General features: G+C 34.0%; 1 protein-coding gene across 3 annotated transcripts in view; it reads right to left on the bottom strand.

Annotated features, from left to right (window-relative positions):
- The window catches only part of LOC142335502 (cationic amino acid transporter 3-like), a 47,039-nt gene extending 23,467 nt beyond the window's left edge, over positions 1-23,572 (bottom strand). Inside the window, exons 1-2 of one of the 3 annotated variants that reach the window (XM_075384031.1) lie at positions 23,441-23,572; positions 18,810-19,020 (exon numbers count right to left, since the gene is read on the bottom strand). In XM_075384031.1, the coding sequence (XP_075240146.1) occupies positions 18,810-19,020 (211 nt within the window). In that variant the 5' untranslated portion in view covers positions 23,441-23,572. Of the gene's footprint in view, positions 1-18,809; positions 19,036-20,065; positions 20,321-23,440 lie in introns of those variants that run through there. The other 2 variants (XM_075384029.1, XM_075384030.1) reach the window with 2 other exon arrangements.
- Between the last annotated feature and the right edge of the window lie 1,622 nt (positions 23,573-25,194).

Genomic DNA, 25,194 nt, shown 5'->3' with positions numbered 1-25,194 from the left:
GGGAATGGATTTCCTTGAATCTACAGTAAAATCTATTGACCTAACCACTCCAAAAATTGACTTAAAAACTTACCCTGAAGTAGCCGTCACATTATCTAGATACCAAACAAAAAGCTATCCATACATTAGCTCTTATAAAATTGTAACTCTTGACCAGCAACTACCATTAGCACCAAAATCAACTCGAGTAATATCAATTAGACCACCAAATGAATTCTTCAGAAAGGGAACCTCCTTCGTAATTGGAAGTGAACTGCAAGCTCAAGGAATTTATACTTACAACGTTCAGTGTTTTAGAAAAGAAAAGGAATTACCAATAATGCTAAACAATCCTCAAAACAACAAGGTTTTCATCCAAAAGGGTCCTATTGGGCACACTTTAGAAGACATTGAAATTAGACAAGACCCAGAATTTTCTGTAGTTGACAACGTTGCATTCATAAACCACCTAATGAATAGTGACACTAATTGGGATCAAATATTCCAAGTTAGTGAAAAACAAGGTCCAAAAGTTTCAAAAATTCAAAATTTCTTTGCAGGCAAAACTCCTGAAAAACAAAAGAAAACCGAAAAGCGAAAAAGGCAACAAGATTTTACCAACAACTACGAATTAGAAACAGACTTTAGCGACGACCTCAAGGATCTTAAGCCACAATTAGAAACAACTGATGAGAACATCAGACCCGTTGAACTTCCCAAAGAAAAACTTAACAGATTTGACAAAACCGATCAAGCGTTTCTCAAAAAATTTGATTTCAGTCAAGCTGATATCAATGACGAAAACTTAGACAAGTTACTGAGGACTTTAACTAAAAATAAAGACGTTTACTCTCAACACAAATACGATGTTGGAAAGATAAAACAAAAGTTTCATGTTAAACTTTTACCTAATTCAACTTTGACAAAACAAAGACCATCCAAAGTACCATTACATTATCAGGAAAAACTAGAAAACCTTTTGGAACAACTGTGTAAAACAGGTATAATCCGGGAAATGGGTAATGATAAAGAAATGGGATCAGAATTTATTAATCCAATCATAATCCTACCCAAGGGGAACACAGTAAAACTGGTTATAGATGCCCGATATTTGAATTCAATAACAGATCTTAGTCGATATTCATGGCCACTAGAGCCAATCGGAAGCCTATTAACTAGACTTAAAGGCAATTTCTTCACAACCAGTGATCTTTGTTCAGCTTATAACCAGGTTCCTTTAACTGAGGAAACTAAACAGCTGGTAAGCTTTGTAATTGGTCCAAAGCAATACACATTTGAACGCGGATTTTATGGTCTATGCGGTCTACCTAATTTCTTCAGTCGTATAATGACTATCCATTTTGCACCATTAATTAGAAAAAAACAAGCTATAACCTACATTGATGACACCATCATGCAAGCGCAAGATGAAACCGAATTGTTTGAAATAATTGACAAGTACCATGAACTTTTAAGGAAATCAGGATTGAAAGCTCAACCTGAAAAGACTAAATTTTTCCTTAGGAAAGTACAGTTCTTGGGACACGTAGTAGGTAAAGATGGGATACAACCAGTCAAGAAGCGAGTAGCAGATTTAAAAGCACTCAAGTCACCCGAAAACAAACGTGACGTCATGAGAGTTCTAGGTTGTTTAGGATTCTACAGCATGTACATCAAAAATTTGCATGTTGACTGCAAACCATTCTATGACTTAACCCGCACAGAAACTAAATTTGTTTGGACAACGGAACACGAAAAACTGTTTAACGACATTAAAAACAGAATTAGCGAAGATACTATCTTAGCAATACCTGATACTAAATACCCATTCCACGTGCATGTAGACGCTTCTTCTATAGGAGTAGGCTCAATTCTCGTTCAAGAATTTCCGGAAGGGAAACGAATAGTGTCTTTCAATTCTAGAATTTACACTAAAGAGGAACAAAAAATGAGTACCACAGCACGCGAACTTTGCGGTGTAATATCGGCATTACAAACTTATGAGCATTACCTAATTGGTTCTCCCCATCCTGTATACGTGTACACAGACCATAAGCCTTTAATGTATCTATGGGGTAGAAGAGGAAAACTCTCTCACAGGTTTTTTAGATACCAGTTAGTAATATCTCAATTTCAAAACTTGAAAATTATTTGGACTGAAGGAAAAAACTTAGCCTTCCCCGACATCCTTAGTCGCAATGTAAAACTTAAAGATTTGGACAAGTATCAACTTAAACACAAAAAGATACCAAAAGACATTAGTTTTTACGACGAGCATGGTAACGAGGAAAAATACTTCATTTTGCGTGATAATGAAAGGGGACCAGCAGATGATTTTTTTCCAATCCTAAAACAAAGCATAACGGGTATCGACAAATTCAGTTTCAAAAATGACAAAATGGTAAAGCAAAAGTACGACAATAACCAAAACAGACTTTGCTCAATAAACAATATTTCGGAAGATTTCTCGTATGGTTCATCAATTAACCACTATAGGCGTCATCGCAAACATGTAATAACCCCTGTATCAGAACAGGAGGAAGACGAAAGGTCTGATCACTATACAGAAATTGATTCCTACCCTGATGAAGGGATAACCGAACAAAATTTTGACCCAATTTCGGAATTTGAATTGTTCAATGAGAACCAGTCACCGGAATTAGACTTTGACAAACTCTACATTGATCAAACTAATACCACAGACTCGGAGTACAGATTCCCTCTAGAATACGATAAAGTTTTTCTCGTGAAAAATAGCACTTGTATAGATAAAACCGAATTAGCAAAAAAATTTCCCGAAAATACAAAAATACGAGATGCAAGAGAACTCATCGATAAACTGACAATCTTCTCTAAAGAAGTTGATTTAAATACATCGGTAATTTGTCAAGAACAATTAAAAGATCCAGTGATACAACAAATTCGCCAATTAAGGACGAACAATAACAAAGACGAGAAGAAAATTGAATTCCGACAATCTAAAGCCATAATGTCGTACATTAATAACTTTGAGAAACTGAGTTTTGTAGGTAACATCTTATGTATTCAACAACAAACTGACGAACCAGATATTGAATACTTAAAAATTTGTGTACCACTGTCATTGTTCTTTAAAGTTTTTCAGCTAGCTCATTGTGAACTGTCAGGTCATGTAGGCTTAGATAAAACACTTGCTAATGTAAAACGATTTTTTTATTGGCCCGGAATGTATAAATGGATTGAAAATCTAATTGCTGATTGCCTTGAATGCCAAAAAAATAAACAAAAACGGAGAGATATCCACGAAGCACCCCTCGAAAAGTGGACTGATACAGTCCCATTCCCCTTTCATACGGTCCATATTGATCACAAAGGACCTTTAAATCCTCCGTCGAACGGTGAACATCATTGTTTAGTTATTGTTGATTCATTTTCGCGTTTCATTCAAGTATACCCTGTACGTTCCACAGACGCAGTAGACACCATAAAAGCTTTAGAAAAGTTCATCTTGTCTTTTGGAATACCACAAAAACTTGTTTATGATAAGGGTTCGGCATTCATGAACCAAGATTTTGCGAGTTACATATTCATGAATTAGGTATAACACCCGCACCTCGAACTGCTTATGCGCCTTGGACTAATGGCAAAGTCGAGATCCAAAACAAACATTTAGGAGCACATTTCCGAATTTTTCTAGAACAAGCTCGAGGTAAATGGGACGAACTGGCACCAAAATTTGCTTTTTCTCATAACACGGTTCCAAATGCTAGTACTGGAATCTCACCTTATGAAATTGTGTTTGGACAAAAACCACAGATACCTCTGTCACTTAAGTTAGGACTCCTACGAAATTCACAACTCACATGCTCTTCCGAGCTTTGCAAAGACCTGCCTCTTCACAGGCATACCTTGCAAACTTCAAAAATCACCGAAATTGACAAACTTCTAAAACCAACTATTAACAATGCGTTGCTAATGCGAGAAAACCAATTCAAACAAATATACAATAACGCTTATAAAAGGAGCTTAGAAAACAATAACCGCGCACATAAACATAGAAACAAACACAAATTAGGCAAGCCACTTGAGGTTGGACAAAAAGTTCTAATGGAAAACCATCAAATTGAGTTAGGAAAGTCAAAAAAACAACATGAACTAAGATCAGGTCCTTATACTATAGACAAAAAACTAACCAATGTTAACTATGAATTAACTTTAGATAGCAACCCGGCCACAAGGAAGGTCGCTCATAGAAATCACCTAGTCGAGTGTTACCCAGCTACTGAAACTATACCAGAGTTAACCCTAGAGTATGGTATAGATAAAAATAATTGTGACACATTCTATAATAATCTAATGACAAGTCAGATGAATAAACTCAACAGTCCCTTGACTAAATTCTCCTTCCAAAGCCCCACTAACACCGAATATTTCCCCGTGGATAATTTCATACGAAGAGACTCCCCTGTGCAGAACATCGACCCTGACCGAACACCTACCAATTTCGATTCTGGATTCAACGAAGCAAGTTCAGGTGGTCGTGACAACCCACCTCCAGTCCAAACACACCTGCCTAGCGGCAGTCGAACAAGAAGTTCAACTCCTTGCCCACAGCACAATTCTAGAATACCTCTAGACCCTAATTTAAGTCCTCTCCGCCCTAATACATCGGAACAAGGACCTTCTAATTTACAAACTTTAGAAAATAATAATAATAGGCGAACTTCTAGTCGCTCGGCCAAGCCGCCATCACGTTATCAAGCCGGATTTACTTAACTTTGTTTTAGGTACCAAAACCCAGTCAACATTTTCTGGACGTGCCTATTACTACAACTCTTAGCCTTAACTCCCGGCTTGAAGCGCTAAAAAAACAGGATGAAAAGATATCTTTGTTTTGAAAAACTCTATTTTTCTTATTTACTTATAAATCTTTTCTACTTTTGTACTCCTTTTATAGTTATTAACTCTACTGAACCCCTCCTTGACGATATTAATGATGTATCTAACAAACTAAGGGTCATTCATTATGACTGTTCTAAAATGAAAGAAAACAAAATGTATGCTCTAACACAAGTTTCTCCTTGCAAAATCACACCCGAAAACATTCAGATGGTTGATACACATGTAACACTTTACCAACGGTCTTATCGGACCTTCGTCAAAGCTCTTATGTGCAAAGTCACTGCAATGCTCATTCGTTATAATTGTGGTATGTTTTCCCATTCTTCAATTGTACACAACGCTCCAATAATAACATATGATATTATTGTTTCGCCTGAACAATGTTTAAATGCTAACAAAACTGGAAAAATTGCTGTTACAGAATTTGATGATGATGAAATGGAAATTGATATAAAACATGGAATAAAAACTGTCTCCTATAAAAACCAGGGAGTTGATCTTGAAGGTGAATCATCAACATCTTGTGATAATCGTGGTCAAATTAAACACTTCTCTTTTGAAACCCTGATGCAAGAAACTGTACTCGATATTGATCTTAATGACAGAACTGTCTATAACAGTCAAGGACTAAAACTTCCTTGTGCCCTCTCAGAAGGAGGTTGTCATTCGACATCACTCGACCCCTTTGCATACAATTGGGAGGCACCGGAAAATTGTATAGTTACTAAAAGATTTTCACAAAACGCAAAAATGCTAAAACATGAAAACGAACTTGGTAACGTACAGTATTTCATAGTGAGTGATGAAAAATCGGAGACGCCCTATGAAGGACCAGGAACGTATTCTCCTGCTGAAATGGATATAAAAATTAGAGTAGTTGATGAAAAGGAAAAGGTGTGTGGAAAACCTGAGTTTATTTACAGAACAAATTTAGATTCTTTATATGTTTCTTATACAGGCGGATTTAATATGAAAACTGGCAAACCTTATAAATCAAAAACTCAACAATTTTTTCATAAACTTCGTATTGATTCTGACAACAGCCGAAGTGTAAATGGGTTTAATAGGAAGCCTTCAGATGATCAGATCCGAACATCCGACAATGGTTTTGTTGCATGGGAACACTTAGACAAAGACAAGTTAGACTATGATCTTAACCTTGCGGTAAAAATGGATTTTGTCATATATCATAATTACATGCAAATAAAACAAGCATGGAAAGGTTTGGTCATAGAGCAATGCGAACTTGATCGAACTCAAAAACAAATGATACTAATGCAGGCTATCCAAAATAATCGTTTAGCTGGATACATGTTAACCGGCAACCGCTCGATGTTCTTAGACACAGATGGTAGCATAGGTTGGCTGTACCACTGTCCAAAACGAAACTCACCACTTAAGGTTCTTGATCAGTGTTTTGATAGGATTCCTATTCACTATGATGATAGGACAATGTTCGTCGATCCAATTTCTCGACAAACCTATCCATTTGCTAACGAAGTAAATTGTATTGGAGGCTACAAAAATGCCTACCAATTAGATATTGATAATGATAATTCATGGTACCATTTGATGCCAGCACCTGTTCCTTTACAACCGCCAAAAATATTCTCTTCAAGAGTTGTTGGTTCTGTTCCAAAATTTACCGGTTACGAATCACAACGTGCCGGAATTTACACACCGAATCAACTAAAATCTTTTTGGGACAATATCTTGCATTCGGAAGCATCAAAATCAGTTTTGACAAAAATTTCAAGAGAAGTTCTAGAAGGAAGAAGCATAGACTACTCTCAAAAAGATATTTATGCGTCCGCGATGGGCGTAAATAGACAAATTTATCTAGACTCTCTACTCTCACCTACATTTTTTACCGAGCAGTTTAAAGGCACTTTTGGAATTATCACTTTCTATTTGGAAAAAATTGGAGTTTATTTTGCTTGTTTCCTGTGCATAAAATTTTTAACTGATGTAATTTTAACAATCATAAGAGCGTTCGAAATCCACAAAATATCCAACAAAACAATGGGTTTTTGGAAAATTCTATTAGGAGCAACATATAATCTTTGTATCTTATCGTTCTTTACACCGGTATTCTCTAACGAAACCAAACCGTCGGCCCCGCAGAACAACAATCATTTTCTACCGCTTAGTAATTATCAACCTTACAGCACAATGGAAAAAACTTACAAATGCGTTGAGGATCAACCTCGAGAAAATAAAATTGATGAGCATTGTCATACAGAAAATAATAAAGTAGAATACCAAATCTAGCATCACATCAACCACAAACACAAAATGATGCAACCATTCTAAGTGTGGTGGCACCTCCTTAAAGCTGTTAATTAAAAAATCATCTTTTTCATAAAAAAATAATTTGTCTCTATAGTTTGTCTAAATAATAATAATAAAAAAAAAAAATTATTTGTATTAGACTCTATAAGTTAATTAATATCTTGTTTAGATACACCTCAAGGATGCTATGCTATGCAACCCAAATTCATAAAACAGCCTAACGCTTTATTCATTCGATTTGGACAATACACCGGACAAATATTATCATCAAGTATTTCCGATTTAAAAACTACTGTAACTATTAGAGTTGCATCTTTCTACTTCAGTGACATCATAGACTTGGACGTACCGCATTCAAATTTTCAATACTTCTCATTGTTAAGAGCCCTGATTGATGACACAATTACTTTTGTAAACATTGGAGTCGAATACAAAATTGTTTCAAAGCGTCTGAAGAAAAATATTATTAGACTTTGACTTTTCCTGTAAGAGACATGTGTGGCTTCCTTTCTTGCTTTTCATTTCTTATAATCCATTTTCATCTATGTAATCGCAACTATGTCTATCTAGCTATTGCCTGCACTCTTCCCCTACTCCGATTTTGCTACATTGAATCCGATTGATATATTATCTATAAATATCAATCGTTGTCAATAATCCTCTTTTCAGAAATAATTGACACACCCTTTTTTATCCTTTTTTTACATTTACATACTTTTATACATAGTTTTGAAATGAAGAACAATAAGTTAATTAACAACTAAAACGCTTCCATTAATGTACTTTTTGTTTCAAGATAGACTCGTTACAATTTATCAAATAAAGAAAACTTTTGAAGAAAATCACGGAAACATTTTCCCTCAAATTGTTATAAATTTTGAGTTTTGGGACACTTGGGAAAACGATATTGTGATTTTATCCCCTCATTCGTTGTATTGGAATTATTTCGTGTATTTAGCACAATTCGACCCTAATAGTTTGCCAAATGAGCTAGATCAGCAACATGATTCATTTAACTAATAGAAACTTACAAATCAGAATCGGAAACCAAAATTTTGAGCTATTAGCCGTATACTATGTTTCCGCTATAAGTATAATGACTTTCGCAAAAAAACCCATGACAAATATTTACAGACTTTTAACTATTTTCATTACTCATCCTCAGTTCGCCGAATTCACCATTTTTCTAGCATTCAAAGAGAACTCGGTATTTCAAGTACAACACCCAATCTATATTGCTTAAGTATCATTCTAAACTATGATATTTGCAGTTAACAATAAATTTGTAGAGTTACAAAAAATTCAACGATCTTTTGATGCATACCCAACACCTGTACCTACTATGCTAGTAACGCTCAAAGAAATCCAAAGTGAAAAAATTTGTTTAATAAGTATTAATCCTCTTTCAGTTCATTGGAAATTCTTCCTCTTTATTCTAGAAAACCCAAATTGTATACCTCACAATCTTTATTTTGAATTGCCGAAAAGTGATTCTTCTCAAAACGATTTCATTACTAAAGAATTGGAAACAATTAACAATTAAAAAACAGCAATGATATTCTCATACCAAAATTGCCTTATACAAATTCAATTTTTTGAAAAATCATTTGTGACAACAAAAAGTAACAGAGTTATACCACAGCTATTACTCCATTTCGAATATTTAAACACTTGGACTGATGGAACCATCATTTTAACAACATCTTCCCCCTATTGGACATTTTTCATAAATATATCCCAAGCTTTAAATGGTTCCAAAATCCCTTTTAATTTAGATCTCCTATAATGCTGTTCCACTTTGGTGAGCGACTAGTCAAAGTAGAATCCCTCGAGAGATCATTCATTGAAACTCCCACTGCAGAAATAAAGCCCTGTATAATCATACATTATACTGACTACGAACGTGGATGTGAGGGTTCTACTCGAGTCACCATGGGAATGATGCATTGGGAATTCTTTCTCGCACTCATCGATATCGAAGAGCACTTCCCAGTCAACTTGGGCGCTCTTCAGTAAAGTAATTTGTTTTACATAACTTGCTCTCCACAAAAATTTTTTTTTCTCTCCTTTCCTCTTCTTCATTTTTTTCTATCCTTTTTTTTCTGATCAATTTGTTCTTTTCCCTTCATTTCTTTCCAAATTGTTAAAACTAAAATGATTTTGTTTATTGGTAAGGAAAAAATTAAAATTGTTAAAGTAGAAAGATGGTTCAATATTTGTTTCACACAGTATAAAGCATGTATCAAGATAACTTATATGTTTTTAAGCACCGATACCATTAATCATTATTACGTTTATCCAAACGAGAAACACTGGAATTTCTTTTTTGCTATTGCAGATTTAAATGTAACTATTCCCAACGAACTCGAACACCATGGATTAGAACTCGTATACCCGGATCTTTCTGATTTGTCCTTATAATGGGAAACATTCTGAAAATATCGTCTCAGCAACCTCAAATTGATACAACCCCTAAAATTGAATGCCCTGTTTGTTATCTCCCTTGCCGTCAATTCAAAAAATTGCACAAAAACCCAAATGGTCAGCCCCCCCATTTTGCTTGCATTCCTTGTAGAAATGAATTATTTAAATATTGGAACCAACCTAAATGTCCCATTTGCGTAACTCCCATTTATACAATCAGTCATTGCCATTATTTCCAGTGTGATTCTTGTCAAGAAGTCAAAAAGTTATCCACCTGCCACAGTCACTTCAGGGATTTTCACCCAAAACAATCAATTTGTTTGCAGTGTATGACCTTTACAACTACTAAATGCCCCTTATGCAAACAAACAATTGACCCAAACAACCCGTGGTAAAATCCTTGATTCAAAACTACCTTCACAAATTATCCAAAATGTTTATCCCCAAAGTACTTGATTTTTTATTAATGGCCCTCATGATTATTGCAGCAGCCTTCTCCTTCGTTTTAACCGTTTTCCTCGTTGTTGTAAGTATTCCTTTCAATTTTTTGATGTTAATAGTTATATTAGTAATAGACCAAACAATAAAATCCCAAAATAACCAACAACTGAATCCTCCAACCATACCAGTCCCATAATCCCCTCCAATAACAATCTTCCAAAAATGAATACAATTGACAAAGAAACCAATACTATAGAATCCAAACCGGTCTCATTAATTTGTTTATGCTGCAGACGCGAAACAATTGTTTTCAAGAAATTACACGAAAACCCCCCTAACGAACTACCCCACGTAATGTGTCTGCTCTGTTACCAATATGTTATAAAAGATATGGGCTATGATTTTTGTCCAAAATGCTCTAAATTTAATGTTATCCTTTCAATCTTTAACTGGTTTCAATGTGATATTTGCAAACAAACAAGATTTCAATATTCTGTTGCAAAAACGTTTCATCACAGTGATCACAAGCCCGTCAACTTTTGTAAATTTTGCGTAGAAGACTATAAATTATGCCCTCGTTGCGAAAAAATAATTACATAATGCATCCAAGAACTCCCAAAATTTTAATTCTTTTCCTGTTTTCATTTTTGATCCACTCGATATCCCTAATTCAATTCAGTTTTTACCAGGAGCAAATCACCTCCTTCACCCTAGTTCTACACTACTCATTGAATTGACAAAACGCATCCCATAACATTGTTTATTCTTCTTTTTGTCCTCTTATGCCCATTGGCAATATCCCTTTTTATTAATCACTACCTCCTTTCCATCTTCTCCAGATACGGAAAATGACCAATCTAGAGCTATCCACAAAAATATTTATCTTAATCCTAATTACCTTGCTTGCCATATCGTTCCTCATTAACCTCATCCTACTGCAGTTTCTCAGAAATTTTCCTGTTTTTGTCTAAGGAAAATAAGAGAACAGTCACTCGATGGGTCTTTCACAATCCCTATTCGACAGTTTCCGTTGGCTCTATCCCCATAAGGACATTATCTGCCCCATATGTTCACGAAAAACCGTTATTGTAGAAAAACTACACAAGCAATTCCCCAACGAAAATCCTCACTATGTATGTATTCCTTGCAGAAAGGCACTTTTTAAAAGATACACAAACCCTAAATGTCCCATCTGTCTTCGACCATGTCTTCCCGTCCTGATCACATCCTATTTCCGATGCAATTTATGCAAAAAAATGAAAACAGAATTAGGAGTAACAAAACACCCACATTTTTCCCAACATGACGAACACCGATTCTGTCGCGTATGCATAAATAAGCAGACAAAATGTCCCATTTGCAAAAATTGTTTAGACGATGTTGTCTAATAAACCAAAACAACTCAAGTCCCAACGATCTTTTTTCCCTTTTAACTTTTCCTCGGGAAGGGGTTACCTCAGCTTTCTCCAGCCTGCCCCCCTGGCTTTTGAACCTAAATAATTCAGAACACTAACACGATAACTGAAATTTTCAAAAATGACCCGAAAAATTTTTCTTTCAGCTCAGCAAAGTTGTCTCCCCAGCTGCACGGGTCGTTGCAGCCGTGTTAGTGTGACGCACGCCCCAAGACTCACACCTCCGGGCAGCGGAGAAAGACGTACTTGTGCCAGGGCTGCCCGCCTGGCATAAGTATAAAAATTTTTTAATTATTGATCCCCCTCTCTTTATTAAAGTTAACTTTGCATTTAGCAAAACAAACGATTTTCTACCAAAATTTAATAACAAATGCATTTAGCATTATAATTTTTAAGTAAAGCAGTTAGCAACAAAACCTTACAAAAACATTTTTACAATAGAATACTTTTCTATATTAGCAATACATTTGCAAACATGAAAAGAAGCCATAATGTGTGATACTAATGACACAGGCTAATAATATCAAAATATTTTAGACCTCAACCACAAAATGAGCATCAAGCACAACCTCTCAAGTGTAATCGTCCCCGCTGCTTCACCATCTTCATCAAGCCAACAACCAACACTACAACATCAACAGAAACCATCATCAACTCCGCCATTTCGACCAATGCGAGAACAACAGGACCAATATGATCCCCAAAACAACTGGATAGTCAATCGCAAGAGACCAGCACCAGGAAATCAACAAAGCAGTCACGCAGAAAAGATAAGAAAAATGGCAAATATAGATGACCTCATTAGTGACAAAGAGCGAAAGGACATCCCCTATTGCTTGAAAATTCAGAAAATTAGAGAAAACGTTGTAAATCCCATGAACCCCAGATTTGTGACGAACTTGAGGTACACTTTGAAAATGAGTACACTTTGAGCCAATAAGTTCAGAATCTCTGACAAAGTTAAGGTTCAGAACATTTCAACCGGCGAAGAATTTCTTGCGAAAACTGAAAACCTGCCTATTTTGAAAGAGTTCTCATTACCAGAAACAACAAACGTCTGGAGAATAAAAGACAGAGATACCCAAAAGAACACTTACCTCGCCAGAAACAATCAGCTGGACTCGTATGTCAACTTTCCCTATTCCCACTTGACTGCCTTTCCGACACCCGCGGATGCCATCGAAGAAGTCACTGAAGCTTCACTTATTTCGGAGAATACGAGGTTCAGACAGGAATTGTTCATCAAAGAGACGGAATTGCAGGAACTGCAAATGAAATTCGAAAGTCTGCAAATGAGCAATACAGAGAAAGGAAAAACAACAAGTGATGACTACTGGAGAAGGCAGTACGTCCTAACGAAACAGCTACAAAAAACAGAAGACAGCAACCTGAAGCAAATTAACAAAGCATTTGCTCAGAAGCATCTTGAAATAACGTCGGCCAACAAAAAGCTAAGAATGGCAAACAAGGAATTAGTTGAACAGGTCAAACAACTGAACTGCAAGTTAGAGAAAGAAAAAAGGAAGAGGCAAAAACAAAATAAAGTCACTGATCCCTAAGCACGAAAAGACCCCAGAGCCATGCGATGACAGTCAAGATATACAAGAGGTTCTTTTGATCGAAGACGATGGTAACAGTCCGATGCAAAGCCCAGTCATTTTGCCCCCAGAATTTTTTGAATAATACAGCAAAACATTATCGCCCTTTGCGATTAATTTTATAGCATACCATTGTCGCCCTTTGCGATTAATTTGATAACTGTCTGAACTTGTAGTAACTCATTTATATGTCTCAAGCGCAATAAAATTATTTACGATGCAATATATTTCTTCTTTTTAATCATTTTCTTTTCTATCTTAAAAATCGGGGTGAGCTGTAGTATTACGAGAGCCGTTACAAATGAACGGATAATTAATCCCGCATTAGAGCGAACGTATTTAGGCGCTAATTAACCATTCTTTCGCCGCGCGCTAAACGAACTAACGCTTGTTAAGACTACCAGTACACAAGTGTTTAAACAACTCAGTTCGACTTATTTAATTAACACAACTTTAGGCCTGGATCTCCTCGCTTATATCCAGGATAGAAAATGTACGTTGTTGAACGTAGGCGGCCTGTAAAACCACAGTTTCTTTTGATTTAAATTACTTCTGCTTTTGACAGTTGCAATGCAGATCCTTCCCCCCAAGTTCAATAAAGATGAAGCAGATTGCTTCAGGGGAAAAGACAATAGAGTCTCATAAAAAGCCCCCAAGAAAACCATAATTGTTGCGGTTTTAGAAGAGGGGAAAAGCAGAAAACAGGCGCCTACGAAATCAATAATTGATGCTCTAAGCTTTTTAGATTTTTATTATTTTTTGGAGTTTCAATAATTTCTCCGTGAGATAAAAAAGAGTTAATTCTCTTGCCTTCTCGGCCAATAGGAAAATTAAGAAGCACCTCACTATGAACGTGAGTTTGTGATTCGCTCCCTATCGGCCCAAACGGAGCTGAGAGGAATTAATTGTTTCTCTCAGCGAAGTGGGACGGAATAAAATTAGAGAGACAGAAATCACTCCCAGAAGCAAGCAGCAGACAACTGCTTTCATTTTTCTCAAAATTTAACTTCACTGTTACAATAAAATAGTCGAACATAATTGTTTAATAACTTAGACAAATAATTCCTGATTTGATTTTATAACTTTCTTTTTCGACAAATAACATAACTGAAGAAACACCCAAGTGAACGATCGCCCAGCAGCTCACCTCCATTTCACCACTACACAACTGGTAATTAGTAAGCTTGATCATTTAAACTATTTATTTAATTAATTGAACTTTTCAGCCCCCCAACTATTTTAAATTGAGACTTATAGCACAGACAGGTCTTAGGCATATATCTTTGCCTTCGATTTGTTATATCTTTTGTCAAGTTTGACTGGCATACATAAAGAGATCCCGTATTGTGTGATCTGTAATAGCCCAGCCAAATTTGATAGAACAAGTGTGAATTAGGTCAAGAACAATTAGCCCACAAAAGTCTGCTCTTTGAGCTTGATCGAGAGGTTTTTGAAAGTTCAAGAAAGTTTTGGTTTTAAAGACAAGAATCCCAATATTGAGCCAGTTTCTGCTCGAAGTTGAGCAAGTTATAACTCGTTTACACTTAAGAACCATGACTAATGTGAACTTTTCAACAGGTTCAATTAAACTATAATTTAATTAAAGTGAACCATGACTAATGTGAACTTTTCAACAGGTTCAATTAAACTATAATTTAATTAAAGTGAACCATGACTAATGTGAACTTTTCAACAGGTTCAATTAAACTATAATTTAATTAAAGTGAACCATGACTAATGTGAACTTTTCAACAGGTTCAATTAAACTATAATTTAATTAATAAGGGAACAAAATAATTCAATTTTGAACTTACTACAGTAAAAGTTGCAGTTGTTAGACAGAAAAAATGACAAAAAATTGAAGTGTTCACCAGATAAACGTGAAGAACAACCGATAACAACGGAAGCTGTGTTTTCTAATGTTGACTCAACGACAAAATTTCCTGATTTGCTTCAAAATGTTGGGAAATAGAACCTAACGAAATATTAAAAATGCACATTAAATATTTGTAGATTAAGTTTTCCCAGAAATAAAAATTATATCAATGAGAGTGATACACGCTTAATTTAAAAAGAAAACTACCAAAAATTATATATATATATATATATATATATATATATATATATATACACAAAAAAAGTTTGATTGATATAGATTCAGCTCAGAACTTTAAGGCGATTATTATAATCTCACACTCCTAATGACGACACGACATACTTATATTTGATATAAGAATTGTAAGCTGCTTAATTTTTTTTATCACACTTGTAAGAACTTGTAAGTTTTTGGAAGAAAAACTTGTAAAGTAAGGCATCGCCATTAAAGAACTTGCAAGATACTTGCAAGATCTTACAAGTTAACTTTTCAAATTCGACCCGGGATGGGATTTTTTGCAGCTTTACTTTAAATGCGCATCATTTTTGACTGAACGGGTGTTTTGTGGTATTTCGCAAGAATTTTTAATTTGTCTCCTTGTTTTTCAACGTATAGGAATGCGAATCAGATTCAAAGTTCTTGATATGGTTCTCAAAATATGGTAACTCAAATGCCCTCCCACAGCACCATTACTTTACAGTGATTTCGATTCGGTGGCAATTTCGGATACTTTCTCAATTGTAGATTGCCGGCAGCAAAATTTTTTTTCAAGGTTTGAAATCTGAATTTACATTTTTAGTTAATAAATAAAAAAAAACATAGCAGAACAAGTCCTGACGTACAATTCTAAGAATTTTCATTGACTACACAGAAATACTAGACCCAGAATGAAATATGAGTGAATTGCAAAAACAGTTTTAAAAAAATCAGATCAAAAAAATAAGAACAAATAAGAAAGAAAAAAAGAATTTGACTAAAAAAATTTGACTAAAAAAGTAGACCTAGAACGGGCTACGAGTGAATTGGGAGAACAATTTAGAAAAAAAACAGATCAAAAAAAATCGGAAAAACAATAAAAATCCAAATGAAATTGCCGCATGTAAACAAAAAGCCACTAGCTACAAAGCGAATTTTTGTTCAAACACCGTTTTCTCACTCTACTTCAAAATTAGAGCGAAAAAAATGCACGCCGCAAAACCACTCGCTTTTCGCTCAATTTCTCGTTTCGGCGTGACCAAAATCACTACTCCAATTTGACTTCAAAAATCATGAAACTTGTGAACAGATCTTAAAAAAAAACAAAGCAGGACAAGTCCTGACGTACAATTCTAAGAATTTTCATTGACTAAACAAAAATACTAGACCCAGAATGAACTATGAGGGAATTGAAAAAACAGTTTTAAAAAAATAAGATCAAAAAAATAAGAAAAAAACAGAAAATCAATGTCAAAAAGCCGCATGTGAACAAAAACACCACTAGCGAGAATTGAAAATTTATTTCAAACAAAAAAACTAGGCCTAGAATGAGCTTTGAATGGATTCGAAAAACCATTTAGAAAAAAATCCAATCCAAAAAATTGAAGAAACAGTAAAAATCAGAGTGAAATTGCTGCATGTTAACAGAAAACCACAACCGAGAAACCAATATTTTGTTCAAACACCGTTTTCTCACTCTACTTCAAAATTAGAGCGAAAAAAATTCACGCCGCAAAACCGCTCGCTTTTTCGCTTCATTTCCTGTTTCAGCGTGACCAAAATCACTACTCCAATTTGACTTCAAAAATCATGTAAATGTGTGAACAGATCTTTAAAAAAGACAGAGCCCCAATGCAATTCAAATTCTTTGAATTGTAAAAAAAACAGCGCCCCAATACAATTCAAATTCTTTGAATTGTTATAGAACAATATTCGTTTGACTAGAAAAGACTCAAAAGCTGACCTGTTTCTTGTCAATTTCAGAGGCGCTCAAAAACACAAATATGCTTTAAAATGCCATTAAGGGGTCAGAAGCGGGTTCAAAAACGAGCATTTTCTTGATTTTTCAATCCAACTTGCGACAAGAAATTTTTTCATTTAAGGCACAACCTGGTCAACTTTCAATTTTTTAACCCCATAACTGCCCCACATTGTTGATGAACGATTTTAGATAATTGATAAAGACGCGTTTTGATGTGGTTTTTTTGGTGGTCTAGCATATAATACTATGCCTTACTTATAACTTATGTCTTGAAATATCAGATGAACGACAGAATTATACCAGAAAAAGATCCCCAGTGATTGTGGAATTTTTATCGTGTAAGATCTGATAAGATGCTGACTAAGAATTTTTATCGTGCAAGATCTTATCAGATCTTACACGATAAAAATCCCTCTTATCAGATCTTACACGATTAAAATTCTGGTAAGAGGAATTTTTATCGTGTAAGATCTGATAAGACATCTTATAAGATAAACATTCCTCTTATCAGAATTTTTATCGTGTAAGATCTGATAAAACATCTTATAAGATAAACATTCTTCTTATCAGAATTTTTATCGTGTAAGATCTGATAAGACATCTTATAAGATAAACACTCCCCTTACCAGAATTTTTATCGTGTAAGATCTGATAAGACGGAATTTTTATCGTGTAAGATCTGATATGACATGTTTTAATTTTTTCAATATAATCGTATAACGTAGTCAAGGTCCTATGAATGTAAAAAAAGAATCGGTCACCTAACCAATTATGAAACAAAAAAATGCTTGTTGATTCTGTTTTGGCGGAAGTTTTAGTGTGTGTCTTAACTGTGTACTATGGCTAAACTTAGCAGTCCAAGATAGTTTTGGTCTTTGAAAAAAAAATTCAGTCTAGTTTGATAATCACCTTTTCGGAGAAAGCCCCTGCCACTCAAATAAACTCTTTTACAATATCTTATAAGTCTTAAAAGACAGTATAAGATATTTTTTTCTTTGTTGCTCTGACACTTAAGTGTTGCATGCTGTAGCTTTTCGGCTACTGCTTGAGAGCAACTCTGTATTGTCTTCAATATGGAGAATATACCATACTTCAGGAATTTATATAAGAGGAATTTTTATCGTGTAAGATCTTATAAGAGGAATTTTTATCGTGTAAGATCTTATAAGAGGAATTTTTATCGTGTAAGATCTTATAAGAGAGATTTTTGTCGTGTAAGATCTTATAAGAAGAATTTTTATCGTGTAAGATCTTATAAGCGGAATTTTTATCGTGTAAGATCTTATAAGAGGAATTTTTATCGTGTAAGATCTTATAAGAGGAATTTTTATCGTATAAGATCTGATAAACGTCTTATAAGATCTTATAAGAAGATGCATCCCCTTACAGGCTATTAGCAAGATGGTTTTGTCAGAAATTTGTCAGATCTTACACGATAAAAATTCCACAATCACTGGGGATTATACCAGACATAGATACTAAGTTTGTTTTATTCTTTTGACTATTTGAACCAATTTCAAGAATATTTATACAAATCAAAGTAGTTAAGAGTATTTGAAATGTTAAAAGGAGAGAAAGATGATAATTTTTAGAAAACTCTAACGCTTATTTTTTTCCTCATGAATTAAGAACAAAAATGAGACTTCCTGTTTTACAGTAGTTTTGCGGATGTTATGGTAGCAATATTTTATCTCTCCGCAGAGAAAAGATATCGATTGTTGCCAGAATTGAATAAGCAACAAAAAAAATTGGACCAACTGATACGAAATTCTCCCCCCCCCCCCGTATTCAATTGAGGGTGTTGGGACAGTCATTGTCATTAAATGAAGTATGCCCTTACTGTCTTTTACCATGAAACAATTTCGTCAATAACTGTAACAATAAAAATTTAACAATCACGATGGATGTTTCCATATGAGCACCATAGGAAAATTCTACCACCATACCTGCAATCAAACAGGACAAGAACAGAGCCGGTCCCGTTACCTCTCTGGCAATGACTCCCACCAGGACATAAGGACCACTTCCAAGGACTGTCGCGATTCCCATCATTGTCATGTCAAAAGTCGTCAGGCATCTTTTCAACTCTGTTTTCATCAAATCTCCCTCCATGTTTTTTGTCCTCCATAATTTACTCACGTATTGCTTCAGAGCCATCTAAATTGCAGTTTTCTAAAATTTTCAAAAAAATTTTTAGGGTTGTAGATACGATTTTTGCGATGAAAATCGCTTAATGTTACAAATGAAAATCGCTTAAACAAAAATAAGCATGCAAAAATGATTATTTTTTTGGAATTTGATGAACGAGGTATAGGCTATACAAACAAACTTTTTTCAAAAACGAAAGTTGAGTAAGTATAGGCAAAAAATAATACAAAATTTCAATTTTAAAGTGGATATTTTTCAAGATAGAAAATCAAAATTTAAACGCAAACTAGTTTGAATGTTCTAATTAGATCTTAGTTCAGATAACTATTTAATTGTTTAGATTACTGTTCGTGTCGCAGCATGAAAAATAAATTGAAGTGTGAATGAGCGAGTTGACTTAAATAATCTCTCGGTAGTAACTAATAGTTCTAATTATCATCGTATCCAAAACAAAAGTTTTCATGCTTTTAAATAAATTAGCTGCAAATAAAGCCGCAATACAATTGTAAAATATGATCGCGGTTTCATTAAACAATGAATCCAATATGAATTAAATATCCAATGTCATAAACCTAAAGAAGAAAAATAACTTTTTCCATTACAATCAGGAGAAATGGATCCTATTGTATGGCTCCAATCGTTTCATTTTAAGTCCCGTGACCTGCTGACGGATAAGGGTACTGTACTAATGGATCTATTAGAAAAACTATTGTATATACTTTGCTTATTTTTGGCTTTAAGGCATTTTGGCATATGTAGGGTATTTAGGCGGTACACACGCACACCCCCACACCATATACACACAATACACACATACACATATACTCACAAACACACACACAAACACACACGCACACACATACACACAAATACACACACACACACACACACACACACACACACACACACACACACACACACACACACACACACACAAACACACACACACACACACACACACACACACACACACAAACACACACACACACACACACACAACAAAGACCACAGACGTGCGTAAAAGTAGTAAAAAAGACAACTATATTTAATTTACCGTTATGTTGCGCAGCGTGTTTCATTGATTAGAAGAGTTCTTAGAACAAGTGGTGTGTCGTTGTAAGCTCAGTTGCCTTCGAAAGTTAAAGCGAGTCCCAATAAAACAAGAAAATGGCAATGCAGGCGTTATAAGCAGGCGTAATAAACAATCTGATTTAGCTTGAATTTATAATTTGCTTCTATGGTTGGTTTTTTTACAATCTTTTTTGGCTATTGAATTTCCAAAGCTCAGATGTTCTCTCATATGACAATGTTCTTATATGAATGCATCTTTGATTAAAATCTATGGTTGGTTTTTTAACAATCTTTTTTGCTAATGAATTTTCAAAGCTGTGACTTTGACTTGTTCTCATTTGACAATTTTCCTATACATTTCAATTTTTTAACGAGTGCGTTTAATCCTCAAAAATAGCTTTAGTCCAAGTCAAGGGAATAAGAAAAACCCTTTTGTGTACATTTGGGAATGTAGATTAAAAATTTAATTACGCTTATAAAACCAAAAACTAATTTCTGGAAACAAATAAAGAAAAACCATTCTGGCGGAGAAAAGTTCCAATTGTTCAGCTAAAACAATTTCTTGTTTAGATTCAGCTGCTCTAGATTAAAAATTGTAGTCGTCAATTACTGCAGCATTCTCATGAAATATATAAAATAGCATCCAGAACTATCATCTCAATCAGCGATTCTACAAAGAACATTAAGGGCAAATAAAAAGGAACTTCTAAAAAGTTGTGATTTTATTTACAAAGGTGCAAATGAGCCCCGAACTTTGCCTAAATTGAGATTGGTTTTTTCAAGACTTTGACTCATTCCTCAAAAAAATTTAAAAATTTCAAAATATAGCTGGAGGTTAAAAGAGAACAAAAAACTAGCAGTAGCAAGAGGCATAACACACGCACTCAAATTTAGCTGTAATGCGGTAAAAGTTTATAAACGTTTTTTGAGTGGTCATTTTTGCGCTCCTTTTTCTCTTTTTTCAGAACAATCGCGTAGTAACAGATCCCTTGTGACATAGTCTCATTAAGAAAAAAATTTCCATCCGCTGTTTTTTTAGGAGAAATAAAAATTCAGTAGTTAAGGTTTTGTCTGACTGCATTTTGACGTTATTACTATGTGTTTTTAAATTTAGATATTCAGTTTTTGCTGTGAAATTTTTGTTTTTGCTAATTTTTTGGTTGTTTTTTTGTCTCGCTGTCTCTTTCAGGTCAGATCTTGTTGGCGCTGTAATAAGGCATGGCATTATGTAATTCAATTAGTAGATAGGTAGTGTAGCGATTGTTTTATACTCAAACATCTATTTTTGTTATTTCTTCATTTGGTTGACAATTAAGTTAAAAGTATAAATGAGCTCGGGTCGGAACATCATTTGCAAACGCACGTTAACCAGCCGCCTTTTTTATACTTGAAAAATAGAAAAAAATTCTTAAACCTATTGGCCACTAATTTTTTTTCATTTTCTATTTCGGACAACTAATGATGACTAAGATGATGTTTCGAGGGCTTCATATTATAAGCACAATTGAATTAAATTGGAATGTTTAAGTACTGTTTATTGTCAGCAGTTTTTAATATCACAGAATTATGAAAAATTTACTGCAAAAAAGTTAGGAAAGATCTTTAGTATCTTAATGTTTGGTGTAAAATAAAAACCGCAGAAGTTGCTGCGGTTATTGGGAACAGTAATTATAGTGTCACACTAAAATCCCAGCACAAATAATATAAAGGAAACCATTTTTTTCTTTAAAAATTACATTATCCAGATAATAGAATTAAAAATACATTATTTCAGAATTAAAAATACATTATTCAAATAATAGCTAATGATTTTAATGGTAGCAATAGTTTGTGTTTTCGCAAATCGTTTTGTAAAGTTTTTCTTTAGTTCGTTTGTAAGTCTTAAACTACCCAAAGACAAGGCTTTTTTGTTTTGTAACTTTTTAATTACTTATCAAGGATTATTTAGTTAAAAGCTAATGATTTTTAAGCCTTTTGAAATTTCTTGGTTCAATAAATGTTGATAAATTTTTGAATTTCGCCTTAATTATCGTTCTCTTTGTTGACTTGTGACATAGTCTCATTAAGAAAACTTTCCATCCGCTGTATTTTCAGGAGAAATAAAAATTCAGTGGTTAAGGTTTTGTCTGACTGCATTTTGACGTTATTACTATGTGTTTTTAAATTTAGATATTCAGTTGTTGCTGTGAAATTTTTGTTTTTGCTAATTTTTTGGTTGTTTTTTTTGTCTCGTAGTCTCTTTTAAGTCAGATCTCATTGGGGTTGTAATAAGGCATGGCATTATGTAAATGAATTAGTAGATAGGTAGTGTAGCGATTGTTTTATACTCAAACATCTATTTTTGTTATTTCTTCATTTGGTTGACAATTAAGTTAAAAGTATAGATGAGCTCGGGTCGGAACATCATTTGCAAACGCACATTAACCAGCCGCCTTTTTTATACTTGAAAAATAGAAAAAAATTCTTAAACCTATTGGCCACTAATTTTTTTTTTCATTTTCTATTGCGGACAACTAATGATGACTAAGATGATGTTTCGAGGGCTTCATATTATAAGCACAATTGAATTAAATTGGAATGTAAAGTACTGTTTTTTTCAGCAGTTTTTAATATCACAGAACTATGAAAAATTTACTGCGAAAAAGTTAGGAAAGATCTTTAGTATCTTAATGTTTGGTGTAAAATTAAAACCGCGGAAGTTGCTGCGGTTATTGGGAACAGTAATTATAGTGTCACACTAAAATCCAAGCACGAATAATATAAAGGAAACGGAAACCATTTTTTTCTTTAAAAATTACATTATCCAGATAATAGAATTAAAAATACATTATTTCAGAATTAAAAATACATTATTCAAATAATAGCTAATGATTTTAATGGTAGCAATAGTTTGTGTTTTCGCAAATCGTTTTTTAAAGTTTTTCTTTAGTTCGTTTGTAAGTCTTAAACTACCCAAAGACAAGGCCTTTTTGTTTTGTCGTAACTTTTTAATTACTTATCAAGGATTATTTAGTTAAAAGCTAATGACTTTTAAGACTTTTGAAATTTCTTGGTTCAATAAATGTTGATCAATTTTTGAATTTCGCCTTAATTCAAAAATTAGTGTCACACTAAAATCCAAGCACAAATAATATAAAGAAAACCATTTTTTTCATACCGAATTTTGATTGAGGATGGTTTGATCACGTCTGATATTGGCCAAAAACTGTATTACCACGACTACGAACGCATCATTGAAAAAAGATGACAAAATCTAGACAGGTTTCCTCAAATGCACACCTCAAAGCAGATGTGAACAAACCTTTAATATCTTAACATTTTTCCGAGTTCAAGATCAAGAACTTTAGACTGATCTTACCGAGGAATTTTAAGATTTAGCATGAAATTTTAGCCCAACGAAGTATTGATTAGCAATTCCAGGTCATGTCCAGGAAATGAAGGTTTTTCGTGTCCGGAAATTATGTCTCAAGTTATGTTTCACAATGTGTCCACCAATGTTTGTTTTGTAGGAATGGTGAACCAGACATTTCTGTGGTCCTGGGACGACCAGTCGACAGAGCCAACGGAGGAGATCACAGGCAGTAAAGTGGCAACGCATAAGTTCACAATTACGGTATGTGCCAGTAGTGAATAAATTAAGTTATTAGGAAATTAGGTACCAACAGAATTATACTCGAAATAAGGATATTCACCAACTAAAAACAATGATGCAGTGGTAATACTGATTTAAAAAAGAAAACTAAACCACAGATGTTAATCTAAGAGTGTTCCACATCGCAACAATTATTTTAATTAAATACATTTACACATTCACAAGCTTAAAGTTGATGTTTTGATTTGATTGAATATCCTTATTGCGAGTAAAATTTTATTTTTGCACATAATCTGTTTTATCCACTACTAACTACTAGAAGTTGATCTGTAACATACAATATGTTAATTGATCAAACTAAAACTCAAACAGGAGCAAAGATTCAAACTAATAATTCGTAAAATATTAACTACACTATATTTTATCTAAAGTCAATCTCAAATTAATCTCAATTTGAAATGCGTTGTCTTTGTGTCTCTTTTTTTTTTATCTCGAAGACGATATCCAAATTAGAACAGTGAGAATATGAGATCACATTATTATGCAGATGCACTCGAAGGTTGCTCACACTTTCTAAAATTGCATATACACGATCTGGTGTGTATATTCAAAACTCTGTTGATAGTGAAAAAACTGTCATCAAACGCCGTCATCAAAGGACAACTAAAAGTACTTCAGAAAACTTTACACTTTGGATTATCGTTCGGAGTTTTAAATTTCTGATGGACTCGGGTTGCTCATCATACAAAACTCTAAGTAGTCATAGTAGGTCATATATGATTCTTAGTAATCATACTAGGTCATATATAATTTGTATGAACTCCTCGTATTCATGCGAGATCATATATAATTTCCTAGAAAGCTTAAAAGATCCTAGAAAGATCATATATAACTTCCTAGAAAGCCTGAAAGCTGCATAATTTTCATTTTCTATAGAAGTTGAGGAAATTTCTTGGAAAACATACAAGGTCATATATGACACATAAAACAAGAAAAAGGCGGCTTGTTCGAACGTGATGCTGCGTCACCGTTCAAAAACATACTTGGTTTACTTGTCAACCAGATGGGAAGAGTTCAAAAAAGTTCAAATTTTCAAATAATGTTTTGAAAAAAAACAATGCGCGATAGAGCATCCAACTCAAATCTCTCAGTAAAGTGAATAATATTACATTAAAGCATTAGAAAACCAATAAGATCTGTAATTATTAGGACTACGAGACAAGACAAAAACAAAATCAAGTGAAAACAACAAAATTTATTTGTATCCAAAACCCAACGTCTACTTTTGAATAATGTAGTCAAAATAAGTCAAACAAAATAGGGCCACACATATTATTTTCTTCAGTAAAAAAAGGGTTTTGGTCCTTGATTAGACTCGGTAACAAGTAAACAAATATGGCCAAGTTTAAAAACACGTTTATTTTTGAAAGCAAATAATTTCAAGCAATGAAAATCTTTAGATATCAACGGAAATCTTAAATAAATTTATGTTCATTCAAACCTGAATATGAAGACATTGA

Source organism: Convolutriloba macropyga, chromosome 2, assembly GCF_964194025.1.
Source record: "Convolutriloba macropyga chromosome 2, txConMacr16.3, whole genome shotgun sequence".
Classification (NCBI taxonomy): domain Eukaryota; kingdom Metazoa; phylum Xenacoelomorpha; order Acoela; family Convolutidae; genus Convolutriloba; species Convolutriloba macropyga.
The sequence above is the reverse complement of the archived record's forward strand: the minus strand, read 5'-3'. Positions and strand labels throughout refer to the sequence as shown.